The sequence below is a fragment of the Anas platyrhynchos genome, chromosome 2 (genome assembly GCF_047663525.1).
Source record: "Anas platyrhynchos isolate ZD024472 breed Pekin duck chromosome 2, IASCAAS_PekinDuck_T2T, whole genome shotgun sequence".
Taxonomy (NCBI): Eukaryota; Metazoa; Chordata; class Aves; order Anseriformes; family Anatidae; genus Anas; species Anas platyrhynchos.
In genome coordinates this window covers 100350960-100367726 of record NC_092588.1, presented here as the reverse complement: position 1 = coordinate 100367726, position 16767 = coordinate 100350960, and the positions used below count along the sequence as shown (strand labels likewise).

General features: G+C 35.4%; 1 protein-coding gene across 28 annotated transcripts in view; it reads right to left on the bottom strand.

The window, feature by feature from the left end:
• SUGCT (succinyl-CoA:glutarate-CoA transferase) overlaps positions 1 to 16767 on the bottom strand; it is a 324219-nt gene that overhangs the window by 298562 nt on the left and 8890 nt on the right. For 25 of the 28 annotated variants that reach the window (XM_038174164.2, XM_038174160.2, XM_038174159.2 and 22 more), the window contains 4 exons: positions 16676 to 16761; positions 15668 to 15718; positions 10771 to 10891; positions 9508 to 9609 (listed from right to left, as the gene is read on the bottom strand). The exons of 1 other annotated variant lie outside the window; for it this stretch is intronic. In XM_038174164.2, the coding sequence (XP_038030092.1) occupies positions 9508 to 9609; positions 10771 to 10891; positions 15668 to 15718; positions 16676 to 16761 (360 nt within the window). The remainder of the gene's footprint in view (positions 1 to 9507; positions 9610 to 10770; positions 10892 to 15667; positions 15719 to 16675; positions 16762 to 16767) is intronic. 2 more of the 28 variants (XM_038174176.2, XM_038174161.2) reach the window with 1 other exon arrangement.

The window sequence follows — 16767 nt, the reverse complement described above, 5'->3', positions numbered from 1 at the left end:
GTACTGCTACACCATGACAAATGACTGAGGCAGGCAGCTCACAAAAGTAATGCAGCTATATCAACACATTCCAGATAGCTCTTTTATTTTTTCAACACAACACTGTTGGGTTATGTAAATGCATTGTGACTGGCATCAAAAATTCACTTTTTTTAAAAAGAAAAATCTGCAGAACTATGTACTATGTAATACTAATACTGATTTGTCATTGTTATCACCATTGTGATTGATTGCTTTGTTCTTAGGAACAACAAGAATTATTTCTCCATTCACAGAAACAAGAACAATTGTTTTGGGGTTGGGGGTTGGATTTGTTTTGGTTTTGCCCCCCCCCACCCACTTTTTTTTTTTGGCATTATCAAAGCTGAATTTGGACACCTGAATTTCTGCCAATTAACTTCCTTGCATAAGAAAATTCTCTACCTTTTAATGTTAAAATTAAAATTGTCACATCATAGGTTTTGGCTACTTTATTCATTTGGTGAATACAAGGAGTAAGGAATGATAGCTTCAAAAACTGTTCTACTCCCTAGAAGAATAGGTAGAACTGGTCTCAACTTACAAATATACATACAAGCATAACTTTTTGTTTAACTTCTTTATGAGTTGTTTTTGTGTATGTGTCTGTGTGTGTGAGAGAGATTATGGCTCTACAATATTTAACTGTTGTATATTTAACTGTTGTGCCTTATAAATTAAATCTCTATCCTCAAATTTTGTAGAAACTCATATTTAGAACTAACATAGCCTTCATAAGTAAATTTGACTGTATAGATGGCCACCTCAGATATCAGAATAACTATGTGTGAGAAACGTAGTAACCTCTTAATAGTTTCTGCTGCATGCCATGAAGCTGCAAAAGGAGCTGGTTGTTAACTTTTGTGAACACATATTTTACACTAATAATTACAACTGAGCACATCAGCACAGGGCAGAAAAGCAAAGTATTTAATTCGCACCATATCTAAAATCTGCAAGGAAATACCGTAATCTACCTTCCTCAAAACAAGATCATCATTAAATTTGATGATTAAGTTTCTTTCGTGTATCAATCCTGAACTGTACAACAAATAACTGACACCATGTAGTCTGGAATTCAAAGAGGTCAGTAGTTTCCTGGCTTGTTCCAAACATCCTGATGTGAATATCTATTCATAACTGTGCCTGTTCTCATTATCTTCATATTTGCCTACTCAATTTTTATTTCTACAACCATCTTGCTCTCAAGGACATACGACAGCAAACTCTGCAGAGCACTAAAAGATAAATTTCTCTGCAATGCACTACCATTTTTAAATATCCAGGCTTCAGATGCCACCTGCTTGAGAAACATCTTTAACAGTAGATAATAGTGGATATGCATCATTTATTATCATATGGTGTTCTCCTATTCCAAATCACTTATCTGTCAAAATCAGACAACCCAATTCTCCAATGGTCACATCCAAGTTCTTATTATTTTAACTACTAAGAACAACAACAACAACAAAAAAAATTGGTAGTTAACACTCACTTTGAAAACCAAGCAACATATTGACTGCTCCTATACATCAAGCAAGGACTTTTTGTTGGTGCCTTCACATACCATCAGGATCTTCATTTAAAAACTACTACATGCAAATTTACAGGACATTTTAGGAAGAAAGGGTTAAATGGCCACAATAGCTCTTTCTGATCATAGTAGCTTTTAGTTAAGAAAAAATGAGGTTTGAGCTACCTTCCCTATACAATGATTCTTATCCATAGTTCTCTCAACTCTCTTCAGTTGTTCACATCACTTTTTAAATATGTCACCAAGAAGCAGCCTTAGCCTTCCAACTGAGAACACACCAATGTGGAGTAGGGCAGGAACAGTCTTTTAGGTCATATTTGTTTTAATATAATCCAGTATAATGCAATCTTTCATCTATGACAATAGGACATCATGGACTTAGGTTCAATTTCAATCATGCCCCACCATTATTACATCCAAATCTTCTGAGCACCCTTCTCTCACCCACAGTATCCTAAAAAGGACTTAATTATTTCTTATTAAGAATGGTACATTGGACTTACTCCAACATTTAATTCTACCTTTGCTCTATTATTTGTATAGACAAATTGGTCAAGGTCATTTCTAATTCTAATCATGCTGTATAATACACTTGTACTCCCTGTCTGCTTTGTGGACCTTTTGAGCTGTATGCAGATCTCAGGCAATTAAATTGCTGCTTTTACACCAGGAATACATCACGCAACTGCCCGTTGGGCTCTGCTGACACAGGGACTCTTGGGAATGTTTTAAGTCCCTGGTTGTGGGAGGAAAAACTGAGCAGAGCTGTTGAGGCCAGCCCTACATGACTTATCTGTGAGCTAGCCATACTCCCAGAAACAATTTTAAAGAAGATTTATAATGCTATAAAGAGAAAATTATGGTTTATATCTGTAAAACAGCTCTAGACTCCTCCCACCCCTTAACTCCAAAGCCCACAATAAACACCCTGTAGTTCTTAATCACATGAGGATTTGGGGGTCATCCTTATTCTATTCTATCACCATATTTATCAAAACAAAATATGCAGCAATGTCAGTTCTGAGGTACTGCCTTCCACATCACATATGAGATACTAATAGTTTTCGCTTGTATAGTACAAGATCTAAGCTAGTTGCTGGTCACTCCAGAAACAATTTTATTATTTGTTTTACATTGCATTTCCCTAGCTTATTTATGAAACTGTTTTGTGAGAGTGTCAAGAACTTTACTGTAGTTGAAATATATGCCACAAGGTTTATTGCCCTATTATACCTGTTAATTATATAATCCCAGTAATGATTTGTCTCTGTAAAGCCTCAAAAATTATCATAGACTATTTTCTCTCTAAACCTTGCTTAATAATTTAACAACTCACTCTGATAACTTCAAGCTATGAAAAAAATTGACAGATCAAGTCCTTAATCCATCTTTCAACTGCATAATGCAAAAGCTAACACATTCGACACACTTGATTTTCTTTTTAAGTGCTACCTAAGCCTGATTTGATAAAAATAGAGACATTGCATATTTTTTCACCTTCAAATGCTTTGTCAATTGCTGTCAGTAAGTTCATACCTCACAAATTGCAAATCTGATTTTTCTGTTTATTTAAGAGAGGTATAATGTTCATAGTTTTCCAGACCTGCCTTTTTATTCTTAAACCACATCAAAAACTACTAGAAGCAAGACGCCCAGTTTGTTCTGAAAATGCCTCTTTTGACATGGCAGTCTGACAGTACAGTATCTTCTATTTTTAGAAAACAATAGATCTGTTGAAAATTTCTCTGAACATTCTTTTATTGAAGACTAATGCTATGACACTGATCCTCTTTTTCTGCAGTTCCCAGCTTCTTTAATTATCTCATCCTCTCAAATCATTCGTGCTTTTAGAGCATCAAAAGACTGCTGCAATTCTTTAAATTCTCAGCTAATTCTCCAAATTTCCATTTCATTCTTCATGCTTGCATTGGCTTGCCTTTTTTTTCTGTCTCACTTTCAGTGTTTTTTTTTCTCCCAATACGTTTTGCCTACTTTTAGAATCATTTGATGAAACTATTTTGCTTTTTTAATTACAAAAAAAAAAAAAATCCATCTTGTTAGTAAATTTGGGAGAGTGAAATGTTAATAACTTTTGACCAAAACCATTTCTACAGTTGCTGTTATTTAGTTACAACTAAAACATTGCTTGAGCCAGCTTCTGAGCAGAACTTCATTTCCTACTTGTGTGCTATTTCCATAAGCAATAATTTACAACATTAAGAAGTTACTTTGCCAATTTATATCATGTTATGAAACATACTCTATTTTCTTTAATGTAGGATCTATCATTGTGCTGGCAGGTAGTCTACTAATTTATTTCAAGTAATTATATCCAGACCTATAACCATCTAGAAGTGACAAAAACATCATGCGTGCATCAGGGGAAGGAGTAAGCACCAAGAATTAGACTGTCCAAGTTATCTATGATTTTATAGGCCAGAATCATTTGGTAAGAGGGAGTCTACAAACTATATCTAGTTCAAGGCAATTCCACATCTCACCACTCAAAGTGTACAAATTAGAGGACTAAGAACACTTTGTCTAGCCTTTGACCATCAAAACATGCTGAGGTTGTTGTTTTTTTCCCTGCCATGAAAATCCTGGAGACAAAGTAGGATGAGCATCAAAATTATAACACTACATCTTCTCATGAGGAGCAGCTACAAATCATCAGTACATTATTTTGAGTTACTATCTGTTAGGCAGATAGAGTGAAGAACTACTTTGCTTCTAAGATTCATCAGAATCATGCAAGAGATGCATAAGACATATTTTTGAAGGAATATGTTCATTTATAGATTTTAAGGACTTTACATACATTCGTTACAAGGTAAAATCACAGATTTAGAACCATATGAAACTCAGAAGACACACAAAATGTGAAAAAAATATTTTGCCATTCTTTTTTTTTTTTTTTTTTTTTTTGTCTTTTTACACTACTTTTTGCTAGCAAGCACAATTAACACTTCCGTGTAGTCTAATCATTTTTAAAATCAGAGTTAAGACTCTTTGGGGTTAGAGAGCAAAAATCCTGAATAAATATAGTCTGTTACAGTAATACAAAGTTAATAAAATCACCAATTCCAAACATCTTATTTTATTTGTAGTTCAACAAAAAAAAAAAAAAGGTATTTCTGCATAACAAGTCATCATTGTGTCTTCAATCTCTTTCAAGCATAAATACACCAGACTGCTTTTCTCCTGTTTACAGGAGAAAACAAATAAATCTTAAAACAGGCATAAAACTAAGTACCACACAGCCATATTTTAAGAAATGGCATGACAGAAAAAGGAAACGTTAAAAAGAAGAAATTGGGTAATGCCACAAACGACACACAAAAGCAACCTGCATATGATACAAGGTATTATGTAGCTAGCTTCCTAGAAAAGAAGGTAAGGAGCCAAAAAGTAAGGAACACTAGCTTCAGCAAAACCTGTAAAAGAGAAGTAAAGCAAGCACAGTTCAATCAAAAAGTAATAAACGAACAGAGCAGGTAGGCAGGGGTTGAGAAGCTAAGAGCAATATAGCTTTCATCATTCAAAAAACCTACAAAATTCAAAGTCTTTCCAAACGTATTACCTTCAGAGGTATTAAGAAAATTAAAAAGTGCTTTGATTTGAAAATAAAGTTGTCCTTTTAAACACTGCCCCCTCCTGTTCAGAAATGAACGGATTTTCTTCGTTGAACTATACAGACCATACAGATAGCAACAAATGGTCACTCTCCTGTGACCTGTACATTATTTACCTTACACAGCCAATAAAAAATAATAATAATAAAAAATTAAACCAATCTCAACCACAGAACTGTCAAAACATAATATATTTAGACTAATTTTAAGATTACTCTCACCAGCAAAGCCAACTTGTGAGTGAGAACAGACAATCTGGAGCTTGAGAGCACTTACAAAGCAGCAGAAACATTGAGAAATACTGCTGCCACAGGGCTGGAAACATTCAATCACCGCTGTTTGGATAAGAAACTTGGTTTGCTAATCAGGACTTCCAAAACGTCAAAAAGACAACAGCAGCTGGCTTACCTATGTCTAAACTCTTCACCCACATATGACCTTGGACTTTCTGAAAAATTACACTACCTTTCATTTTACTATCACTAGGAATTTGCAGCAGTCCAAAATTTAAAAGGAGGTGATTCCATACCAACAGCATTCCCGTATGTAAAAGAAATTGCTGAAGTCTGTGTAGATTATAAAGTAGCATAGCTTTTGACTTCCAGGAAGCCTGTCTCCAGATTTTTTTCTGCTACAATGTGTTCCTGTTCCACTGAACCACTCACCTCCATACCTTTCATTGAAAAAAGTATTTTATGCAGTAGAGTCAAATCTTGATCTTTATGCTATAGTGAGAACAAAACTTCTGAATGTTTTCTCACAGAATGTCACAGAATGGTTCTGCTATTCCTAAGCAAAAAACTGAGGAGGAAGCTGGTTTGTTTTGATATATTAGAAAACAACTTTACAGCTCTTTGCTTAAAACCCTGAGAATTTCTATTCTTTACAGTGAAGACTTGAAAACTTGAAAAAAATGGGAGACTTTTGTCATGGTTATGGTTTTCTATTATTAATATCGTTGTGTCTTTTGAAGGTTCTGTTTTGTTTTTTATTTTCACCAAAATATCTGAATTCAGTTTTAAGGTATGATGAGAGCTGGGAAATACACACTATCCAAGGAAACACTTGCTAGTGCTTCAAGGCTAAAATCTCCAATTCAGTCAATGATGCACATGCTACACCATACCACATGTCCCAGCAGTTGGTCCTGACAAATATATCTATGTTGTTCTCACAGACCAATGGAGAATGCTCAAGCCCACTTTTTATTTATTTATTTACTGCTCACACCCATTATGCAGCAAAAAACAGGTTAGAATGAAGGTTCTGAAGGATATTACCTGGAAAATTATTTTGGTAGGAAAGTGTGGGTTGCCAAAAGAGGTAGGAGAAATTCATGTTTGGTGAGGAACTGAGCTAGTGGAGGAAGAATCTGAACTTGCTAAGTTGGGCAATTGTATCTAGAAAAAGGCAAGGTAGAAGGTAATAGACAGAGATAATCTTATATTTAAAATAATAACAACACTAAAACATTACAACTTGAGCACACACACTCTGGAATAACACAAAGGAAGGATACAATGTGGTCTAGAGTCAGAAAGTTACTTTCCATATTTTTGGATGGCCCCTAAAATTAAAAGTTTTAATATCCAACTTGACTTACTTATACTTGCATGTAACAACTGAATGAGACAAAAAAAATCTGAAAGACATCTTGATCACAGCTGCTACACAAGTTATGCTGTAGGGTGAAACTGATTCCTTCAAATTACTTGTTTATTGATTGCATTCCATACCTATGATGTTTAAACATGAAAGGTAATATGGTTCCAAAAATAAGAAACCAAGACATTCCAGATGATATCCAGTCTCATTAATGAGTTAACTAAATGGATAGGGGAAGTAGCATCCAGTAATTATTTGTAATTTATTAGAAGAATCTGCCATAATGTCTTCAGCATGTAGAATGAATAAGAAGAAAAAAATAAGAAGTTGGGAAAACACCCTGATTCTGACACACTGGACATGTTTATTTCTTGGTTATTTATGCATTAACAAGTGTTATGCCAAAATGTCTGTCTCTGTATTCTCGTATCTAAAATGTAATAGAGTTCATGATAGTCATTAACAACGACCAACATCATTTTGTCTGTTAATAATAGTCATGATACATAAAATACACCCTTTAAAAAGCATATTTGAAACTGAGTGAAACAGCATAAACCACTCCAATCCTCTGTTCAAAGACCATATAACATAATTCATGTTATATTGTGTATCCATTATCCTTCACAGGACCTGCAAAACAGAAATAGCTTGAGAACTAACATATTCCTATTATCTCTTGCACAGCCTGTAAGTGAGGTGCAAAATGATGGATGAAATCCCACTGTTTAGATGTAAAAGGGGTTTCTGTAACCAAGATAATTTGTCTCAACAATTTTCAACATTTGGGAAGACAACTAGTCCATTTAATCCAATGTTCTAGGCCAGCACATCTCTTACATCTGACAAACAATACTTCTCTTTGGATCTTCCTTAACTCATATTTTCCATATCTCCAGCTAGGCATTTTATATACACAGGGTTTTTTTTTTTTTTTTTAATGGCATTACCAAATAATCTTAGACTGCGTTCTCAGTCTCTACCTGAAATATTGCATCTAAGCCCTCAGGAACCTACAAGAATTCAGTTTGTCCAAGGGTCATTCCACTTCACTTTAATTCCAATCTTTATCCTTGCACATTGTCACATGCATAGCTCCTGTCTACAGTCAGGGAACTGAGTACTTTTTGAGGGCCTTTCAGAACACAGCATTAACCTGTTTCCTGCACCAATTTTTCACAAAACCAGGCATCCAAATCAGATGTCTCAATTAACTCACATAAACCTGTTTTTAGATCACATACTATCATAACTAACATCACAACATCTAAGACATTGTTTATAGACAGATTTCTCTGCCCAAATCCCCTCATTTTTAATCGGCTTCCACATCTAAGAAACAAGAAGAAAGAGGAAAAGCATTTGAATGCTATGAACAGCAAGCAAAGGAATGAGAAGTACCTTATAAAGTGAAGGATTACTGATAAGGTTCCCCCATCTGCTTCAGAAAAGTGAAATGATTCATATGTGAAAAGTGAAATGATTCATATGTTTACATGAACAGTTCAGTGTGGTCAGTTAATTTTTTGTATGTTTTCCTTGGCAAAGTTATGATGCATATTAATAACACAGGCTCCAACAAAATTTCACCTTGCTCCAATATACTGATACAGATGATTTATAAGTATTCATTTTACTAATTTGTTCTGAAGGCTTTTATATTTAATATTCAAATTAACAATGTCTCAAATTGACCCCTTGCAGAAAATGGCTTAGTGCAGAAACTCCCCTAGCATTCTCCATAATAATTAGCAGTACACATAGAATCATAATTACTACTGAAATGTTTCATTGCATTTAACAACCTCCTTTGCTATTTGTCTAACCTTATTTGTTTACAATGGAAAAAATTATTTTGGTCTCTTTCCATAGGCATTCACATTTTAATCTGAGCTTATACAGTAAGCAGTTTTTGTCAGCAAATATTTTAGTTTTGACCTTTTTACAATCTTTTTTTTTTTTAAAGCTAAATATTCCTACATTAGCGTTCATTCCACAGCTCCAAAAAAGCAAGTGCTATTTGAATGCAGTACAGTAAACTAAATAGTTTTGAGCTGTAGTATCTTGAATCAGGTCACAGAGTTTAGAAATAAACCAGTTTGTTCTTCTCAACTTGCAGTAGTGCAAGCAAAGTGTTAGGAAAGCCAAGGCTAACCTAAAGCTGAATATGACAGAGGATGATCAATGGGCTGGAGCACTTTTCCTATGAAGACAGGCTGAGAAAATTCAGGCTTGCTCAGCCTGAAGAACAGAAGACTCTGGAGAGACATTATAGCAGCCTTCCAATACCTAAAGGTGGCCTATGGGAAAGCTGGAGAGGGACTCCTGGTCATGGAGTGATAGGACAGGGACTAATGGCTTTAAGCTAAAAGAGGGGAGATTTAGATTAGATATAAGGAAGAACTTACTCACTGTGAGGGCGGTGAGGCACTGGAACAGATTGCCTAGAGTAGCTGTGGGTGTCCGATCCCTGGAAGTGTTTAAGGCCAGGCTGTATGGGGCTTTCAGCAACCTGGTCTGGTGGGAGGTGTCCCTGCTCATGGCAGAGGGGTTGGAACTGGATAGTCTTTAAGGTCCCTTACAACCTTAATCATCTTCATGGAATCACAGAATGGTTAAGAGACTGCAGTATCTGACACATGAGGAAAGGATAAGAGCTGACACTTTAGCCTAGAAAAAGAGAAAACTCAGGGGATTCTTACCAATGAATATAAATACCTGGTGGGAGGGAGTGAACAAGGGGGAGCCAGACCCTTTTCAGTAGCATCCATTGGATGATAAGAGGCAATGGGCAAAAGTTGAAAACCCATGGCATTGCACCTGAACACAAAATATTTTTCATCATGACAAAATGTTAAACAGTGGAACAGATTGTCCAGAGACTGTGGAGTTTCTATTTGTGGAAATACTCTAAACCCATCTGGACACAGTCCTGAGGAACCCACTTCAGGTGACCTGGCTTGAGCAGGGGAGTTGGACTAGATGAACTCAAGTGGTCCTTTTCCACCTAAGCTGTGAAATGAAGTAGTTTCTTACTTCAGTCAAAGTTTTCATCTAATATCACAACCATAAAAAAGCACTCAGAAGTTGACATGTGCAGCATGAGGAAAAGAAGATTTACCAAATCAAAGGCCAAGCCATCACAAATAAATTGCAAGAGGGGTATCATTTTATTCTTTCATCAACTGTACAGCAACTAAAAACACAAAAACATTCAATTTACTAATGATAAATTACATGCACATGCAAATGTGAAAACCACTGCAGTAACTAACCGCAGACCAACCAAAATATACATAAAGACTGGCTGTGAAACCTGTTAAGTCTGTCTTGAATATAATCGCCTTTCTGCCCTTGTCTTCTTAAGGGCTCAAAAAAGCATAAAAGCATGAAAAATATATCACAGACTAAAAAAACTCATTTGCTTCCCATTAAATGGGAAACACACAGTCATCAAAAAGCTAAAGATGTTAACTTCTAAAAACAAGATGTGAATTGCTAAAAACAAACTTCTTTGTTTTAATTTAATTCTAACATGCATGCATGCCCTGATATTCGTGTCTACTTCCTTTCCATGAACATTCAACTAGATAACTCTGAAGAGAGAAGGATGCTTCAGGGCAGTAAACATCGAAATGACTAGATTGGAAACTTGCAATGAAAACTGGTTCAGTAAAACCAATGGAGGAAAATGAGTTATCAATCTGTTTAAAGCAAAATGCAAGGAACCCCACCAATGCTGGCTCCTTTGTGGCAAATAGGAGCACAGCAGTCTACTATTGCCACTGTTGATCACCTTACAAGGTGCTGATATCATTTCTGCCTCCCAATTTTTCTGTATGTTTTTGAATTAAACTTGTTTTCTATCTTCCAGTTTAACTTAACTGACATCAAAATAACATACCTTGATATTACTACATGACTTATAACAAGATGAGTGGAATAAAGGAACAATAACACAAGCTACTGAAATTACAATACCTGTTATTGAACAGTACACTATGTGAGGAGCAATCTTTTTAATGTCTTCATAACCTAGACCAATTTCAGCCAGTTTCCCAGGGACGTAGTTTTCCACAAAAACATCAGACACAGCTGCAAGCTTTAGAAAAGAAGAGTAAGATTTGTTAATGAGCTTCCAAAAGTTCAATAAATTCTTCATATAACTTGACATCTCACTAATCAAGATGGTTCTTGTCTTTCTGACAGAACAGAATTCAAACCTAAAGAGATTTTTTTGGTCTGTTAGACTGTGCATGTCTGCAAACTACACATTAGGGACGCTGTATCTAGAAAAAAAACTACCAAAATCCTAAAGCTTTTAGATGAAACTGCAACAATATTAGCAGAATCACATTAATTTCCAAATACTTGACCAAAATTTACAGAACAGTCACCAACTTTATACCTTCAGTTAGCTTGAGGAAAGAAGGGGAAAAGAATGCATGTTTATTTTTCATGTTTTCTCTACCTTATAGTTTTGTAAAACGTTGGGGGGGACGACGACACACACCTTTATTTTGTTGTTTATTTTTACATTTTAAAATGATTCATTACACTTACTGGAACAGAGGCTATATATCCCACTTTCTGTATGTAGAAACAAAATACATAGCCCAAAAATGTTATGGGGTTAACATGAACATCTTAAAATCACCTCAACTAGAACAGTGATATCAAACTCTGCAGCATGATTTTCCGCATCACATTTAAATGAATGATCTAGTGCAAAATCTAGTGAAGTTACAGATTAACATATGGCCTTGATAGGCTTTAAGTTGCATCTTTTTATTCTTATAGAAATTATGAACAGAAATATGTATACAAGTTTAAATATAATATTGCACACTTCTGAAGCTTAAGAACTACACATTAACAGATATAAGTAGTGCTTGGCAGAGTTGCATAGTTTCGGAGTTTTTCCCCTGTTTGGTTGTGGGTTGTTTTCTTTTGTTTCTTTTATAGGAATTTAAAAGTTATTCCCTGAAAGAAACATGCCTGTGCACACATCTTTAAGCATGATCTAAAACATTTCATTTCTTAATGTTATTTCAAGACCATCAGAGTCACATTTTCTGGAACTACCATGCAGCTGTCTGATCAATATATACAGCACATTGGGCCAGCTTCTATAAATTAGTGTCATCGTATCAGCAATCATAAGCATTTTTGTTCTAGTGTGTACACTGTTTAGCTGAATCTCAGGCCAAAGAAACAGCTAAGCCAATAAATATTTAACAGGAAAGACAAACTGATTCTTATTCAGTCAAGAAGGCATGCAAATTATGAATGGTTTAACTGGAAGCATGGATGAAACATTAGTAAAATTTACAGAAATTAAGTTCAGCATAAGGTAAAAGTGGATTTTAAAATGCATGCTGTAAGCTATTTCAAGGGGCTGTGTCAAGAACTGCTAGGACCACTAGTTTTAAACCATTACAATATGAGTCTCCATATTCTAAATAAGTATTGCTGGATTTCTATGTGGACAAATGGCTCTTTTTTTTTTTTAAAAAAAAAAAAAAAAAAAAAAACACTATTCAATAGAAGTGGCCTCCATAGAAGGGCATAAGTTTACAACAGTTAATAAAAAAGCAGGCATTTGTCACAGGACAGTTCTCAAGAAGATAAGGTTTCCACAGAGCTCAAACATTGCCTAGTAAAAACAGAAGCAGCTCAGACAGATCTATGACTGTCCCAATCCTCTGTGCAGGACAGCAGATCCAACCACAGAAGTAAATTAAGGGCAATGCAGTGGGGGAAGCTGTTAGTTGTTTAATGTCATGCCTTTATGAAAAAGAGAGCCAAGGGGGGTTTATTTTCTCTCTAAATCTTTCACAGTCCATACATTAAATACTTTTCCAATTGGCAAAACTACAACCTTAGCTAAATTAATCCAAGAAAAGCAATCAGTTACAACTTGCGTACTGTTTTAACTATACTTTGTAATCTATCAAATGTACAGCAATGGTATAGGCTAGTTTGAGATCCATTGCCCATCTCATACTGAAGAACTATCTCCTACAATTCACTAAGGGGGAAAAAAAAAGATGGCTAAAAAAAAAAATAGAGTTCAATACCTCTGGATATGGCAACATATATGGTTGATTACAATGTGAAGTGAAGATACAATGATTTAGGACCAGTCTAGCAGTGTGTATATATATTCTTACAGAGATGAACATAATGTTATAGATATCTTACAAATATTGTGCCAGCTCTGCCACTAATATTCTCATTACTCTTGGAATGAGTCTTTAATGTACAAGTCAGTGTCTGCCTAGTATGCATCTCTTTTGATGCTCAGTGAACTCTAAGAGGTACCCAGTGTTCTGCTATTGGCAAGAACTGAACTCAGACTCTGATCCTAACCAATTGCACGTTCTTAAAATCAATTGGTTTTAAGTCCATTGTCAACTGAAATTTCATACTGTGTTCTACAAGCCCTCCACAGCTGATCACTTGTACTTCTGATTGTACTAACAGCAATAGAACACAGACCTGAGTTGAAATACTATATCCTCCAGATCAGACACTGATATGTTCAACCTCAGGACAGAAAAAAAGGTATCATGCATGCCAACTAGTCGTTAAATTAAATATAAACAACACGATGCTACTGACTTGACAGAGCAGGCTATTCATTGCCTTCAAAAAGATTTTTTGAAACAAGTACTCCACAGAGAAATGTGTGTATATGCACACAATCAGATGACCATATTCATGACACATGCTGACCTATCAGCTAAATTGAACAGGAGGAAGGAGTGCCATCAGCTCCCCATCCAACTTCTAAGTCCTTCATGACTAAACACAGAATTTAATTAGTTAAGGTTAAATACTCAGGAGAAAGGTATCCAAGTTTCTTAAAACACAATGCTGAAAATTGCTGAATAATGCTCTAAAAAGATTATATTATGTGTCAGAGGATGGTATTAGTGCACATACCGTCACTGTAGAGAAAAATCATTTCCATTCAGTGAGACATTCAAGTATTTGGAAGGCAGTTAACAGTAAGTTAAAAGCATTGGGAAGGAAAACAGTGCTACAAGTGCCACAGAATAAAGAAACAAAACAGAGCACCAAAGTAGGAGGAGGAACTTCAGTGTAAAATAATCACATAATTATGCAAGAACAGACCTTTGGGCAAGTGTGGTTTGTTTTGTGGGTTTTTTCTAGGGTTAATTTTTAAGTACTGTGCCAAATCCTGGTCAGTTGATTAATAGGTTTCTTCTGCATACTTGATAATATTGATGCAATTATCAAAGTTGTGCTTTTTTCATATACCTCAAGACTCTATTCCTTTGTTAATATGATTCTGGATTCTGATATTGACCTTCTTCCACATATATAGAATTTACAGGAAAGGAGGAAATGACTTATTCTAGCCATGCTATCTTTCTTAATAAAGGAAAGTGATTATAACCTCATCGCTTTTCTTTGTAGGTCTTCAGCCCAGGACACAATTTGTATTTACTTGTGAGTAACCAATGCCCCAAATGCAAAGTTTGTCTTGCCATTAGATACCTTGCAGACACAAACATTACTTTACACTATAGGAAACATATTGCTGAACAACACTCAATTCTTTACACATCTTTCCTGATGTTACCAAAAGACAGCTGAAAACAAATGATAGCCTCTTATATATAATACTCTTATTCTTAAGAAAATCCGAATGGAAGAGAATATACTCTGGTTCCATTTGAGTTGCAGTATTAGAATGTCAAGACCTCTGCACCAAATTCTTCCACAGCTGTCACTGACAGAAGTAGAACAGTGATAGGAAAGGTGCTACTTTGATACAAAAATCATGTGGGGTTTGAACTCAGCCTCAAGCTGAAAGGTTATAATACTGTAAATTCTTAATTCACCAGCCACTCAGTGGCACAAACCATGTAGAGGTGCTCTATGTTGCAGGCAGAAGGAAGTTGTACATTTAACAACAAAATCAAGCAGCCCCCTTCCTGCACAAATGTCAAGATGAGAAAAAAGCAATTTCGTAACCATAAATAGTAGCATTCACACATAAGAAGCTAATGCTGCATCCATCCTTCCTCCAGTTCATCCTGACTCATAGTCCCAGATGTCTTCAACTTTGTCAAACCAGTTCAGTTTTTTGCTTACAGTAATTTTTCTTCCCTTCACCATTTCTTTTCCCAAATGTCAAAGAGAACTAGGGTGGTGTGGTTTTTTTTTTAAATGGTTTTCTGGGAGGAACTTTCTCATTAAACCCTTATTTAGAATGTGACTATTTTATCCAAAAGATACATCTGTGTTATTCCTAATGGCCTGTCTGTTTCCAAAACCTTTAGAAGATAAACATACAAATTCATAACAATCAGTAATGAATGGTTCTGTTCTGCAAAGAGCATGGAGAGAGGGAACCAGGAAATCCTTGGCTTATATAGAAATCTTTGGAGTTTAAGTGAAGTTGTGAATAAACTGTAACACTCTGAAACATGCAAGGAGTGTAACCCAATTCTCCTTCTGTGAGCTCATTGCTGACTTCATTGGAAGGAGTTTCAGGATAGGTTGATGAAGTTGTACAGTAAGATCTAACACAGCACCAGCTAAGCACTAGATTGTTAGACCTTCTTCTCGCAATATTTCATTTCAAGCTTTTGATGAAGTTTTCAAGTAAATTTTATCTAAAATCATTATAAATTACACTGTGCACCAAACTTTTCTGCATGCAAAACTGCAGTGTAGAGGCAATAAACTGTAATTTAAGAAGTATTTAGGAAGTGAACTGCATATATACATATTTTTAATTATCAGATATCTTATACTTGAGAGTTTATGCAGAGTTTATTCTTTCTTACACAGGACCGAACCAATATAAAATAGGCATGATTTACATTCCATTAAAACCTACCTCCCTGATTATTTTTGCTCCTCTTGAATTCTTCATATTGATAGCTATGCTCTGGAGACAAAAAAAAGTCATTAGGTAAAAAGCTCTTCTAATGATTATCAACTTCTTCTAAACACAACCAACAGTTAAGTTTCACACTACAGCTAAATAAACAAATTTTAACCCCACTCCACCCCTAAAAATAATTTTCTGTTGGTAAAGCAGGCTTAATGGTCTCAGAATCAGACAAGCAACAGAACAAGCCTGATGGATGTGCAACTGGGAGCTGCACTGTGGTCTGCTCACTGTATGTTTGTACAGCACTTACTACTGCAAGTACACATGGGGACACCAGAAACATTTGTTGCAATGGCAACAAGCCACTAAACAGTTCAGGCACTTTGTGAAGCTTCATATTAATCCTCAAGTTTCAAACTACACTCAGTCAACCTAACTACAGTATGCCGCCTGCTCTCCCACATCTCCAGCTGCCAGGTAAGGCAGGTCAGCTCAGGTGATCCATCCCAAAAAAAATGATCTTAAAAGAAGTAATAACCCTGAATTTCATCAGGGTTAATTTTCAGTTGATTTGCACCAGCAACTGAAGACCGGCAGGACGACTCTTGTATTTTGAAATTGCCTCAGCTGACCCCAGAAGCATACCAGAGATTAACAGCCTTTTTTGTTTGAAATACTTCATTTTTGTCCTGGAATGTATTCACCTTGACAACATAATTAATGCCAATGTAATTTATTACTCCATTATATATGTTAACAATCAAATGAAGTCAAATTATATTCTTATAAAGTACATCTCAGAAAATTAAACGAGTGAAGTTCTCTGTTACTCATCTTCGCTTACAGTTTTACTGTTCACTTTCACTTAGTTTTAAGTCAATGATAATGTGATAATGTACTGTAAAGAGTTCAGCCTTTATACCAAACCAAATGTAAATAATTTGAAGGAGAAGAACTACATCTTTAATTGCAATTACAACAGATTAATCTTCAATGTAGCACTTCATTTACCTTTTTATTTCTATTGACACTGAGAAAATAAACACTTTCTTTTCCAACAAAAGGTGGGCCCCAAGCTCTTGTGTCATCACCAGCTCCTGAAA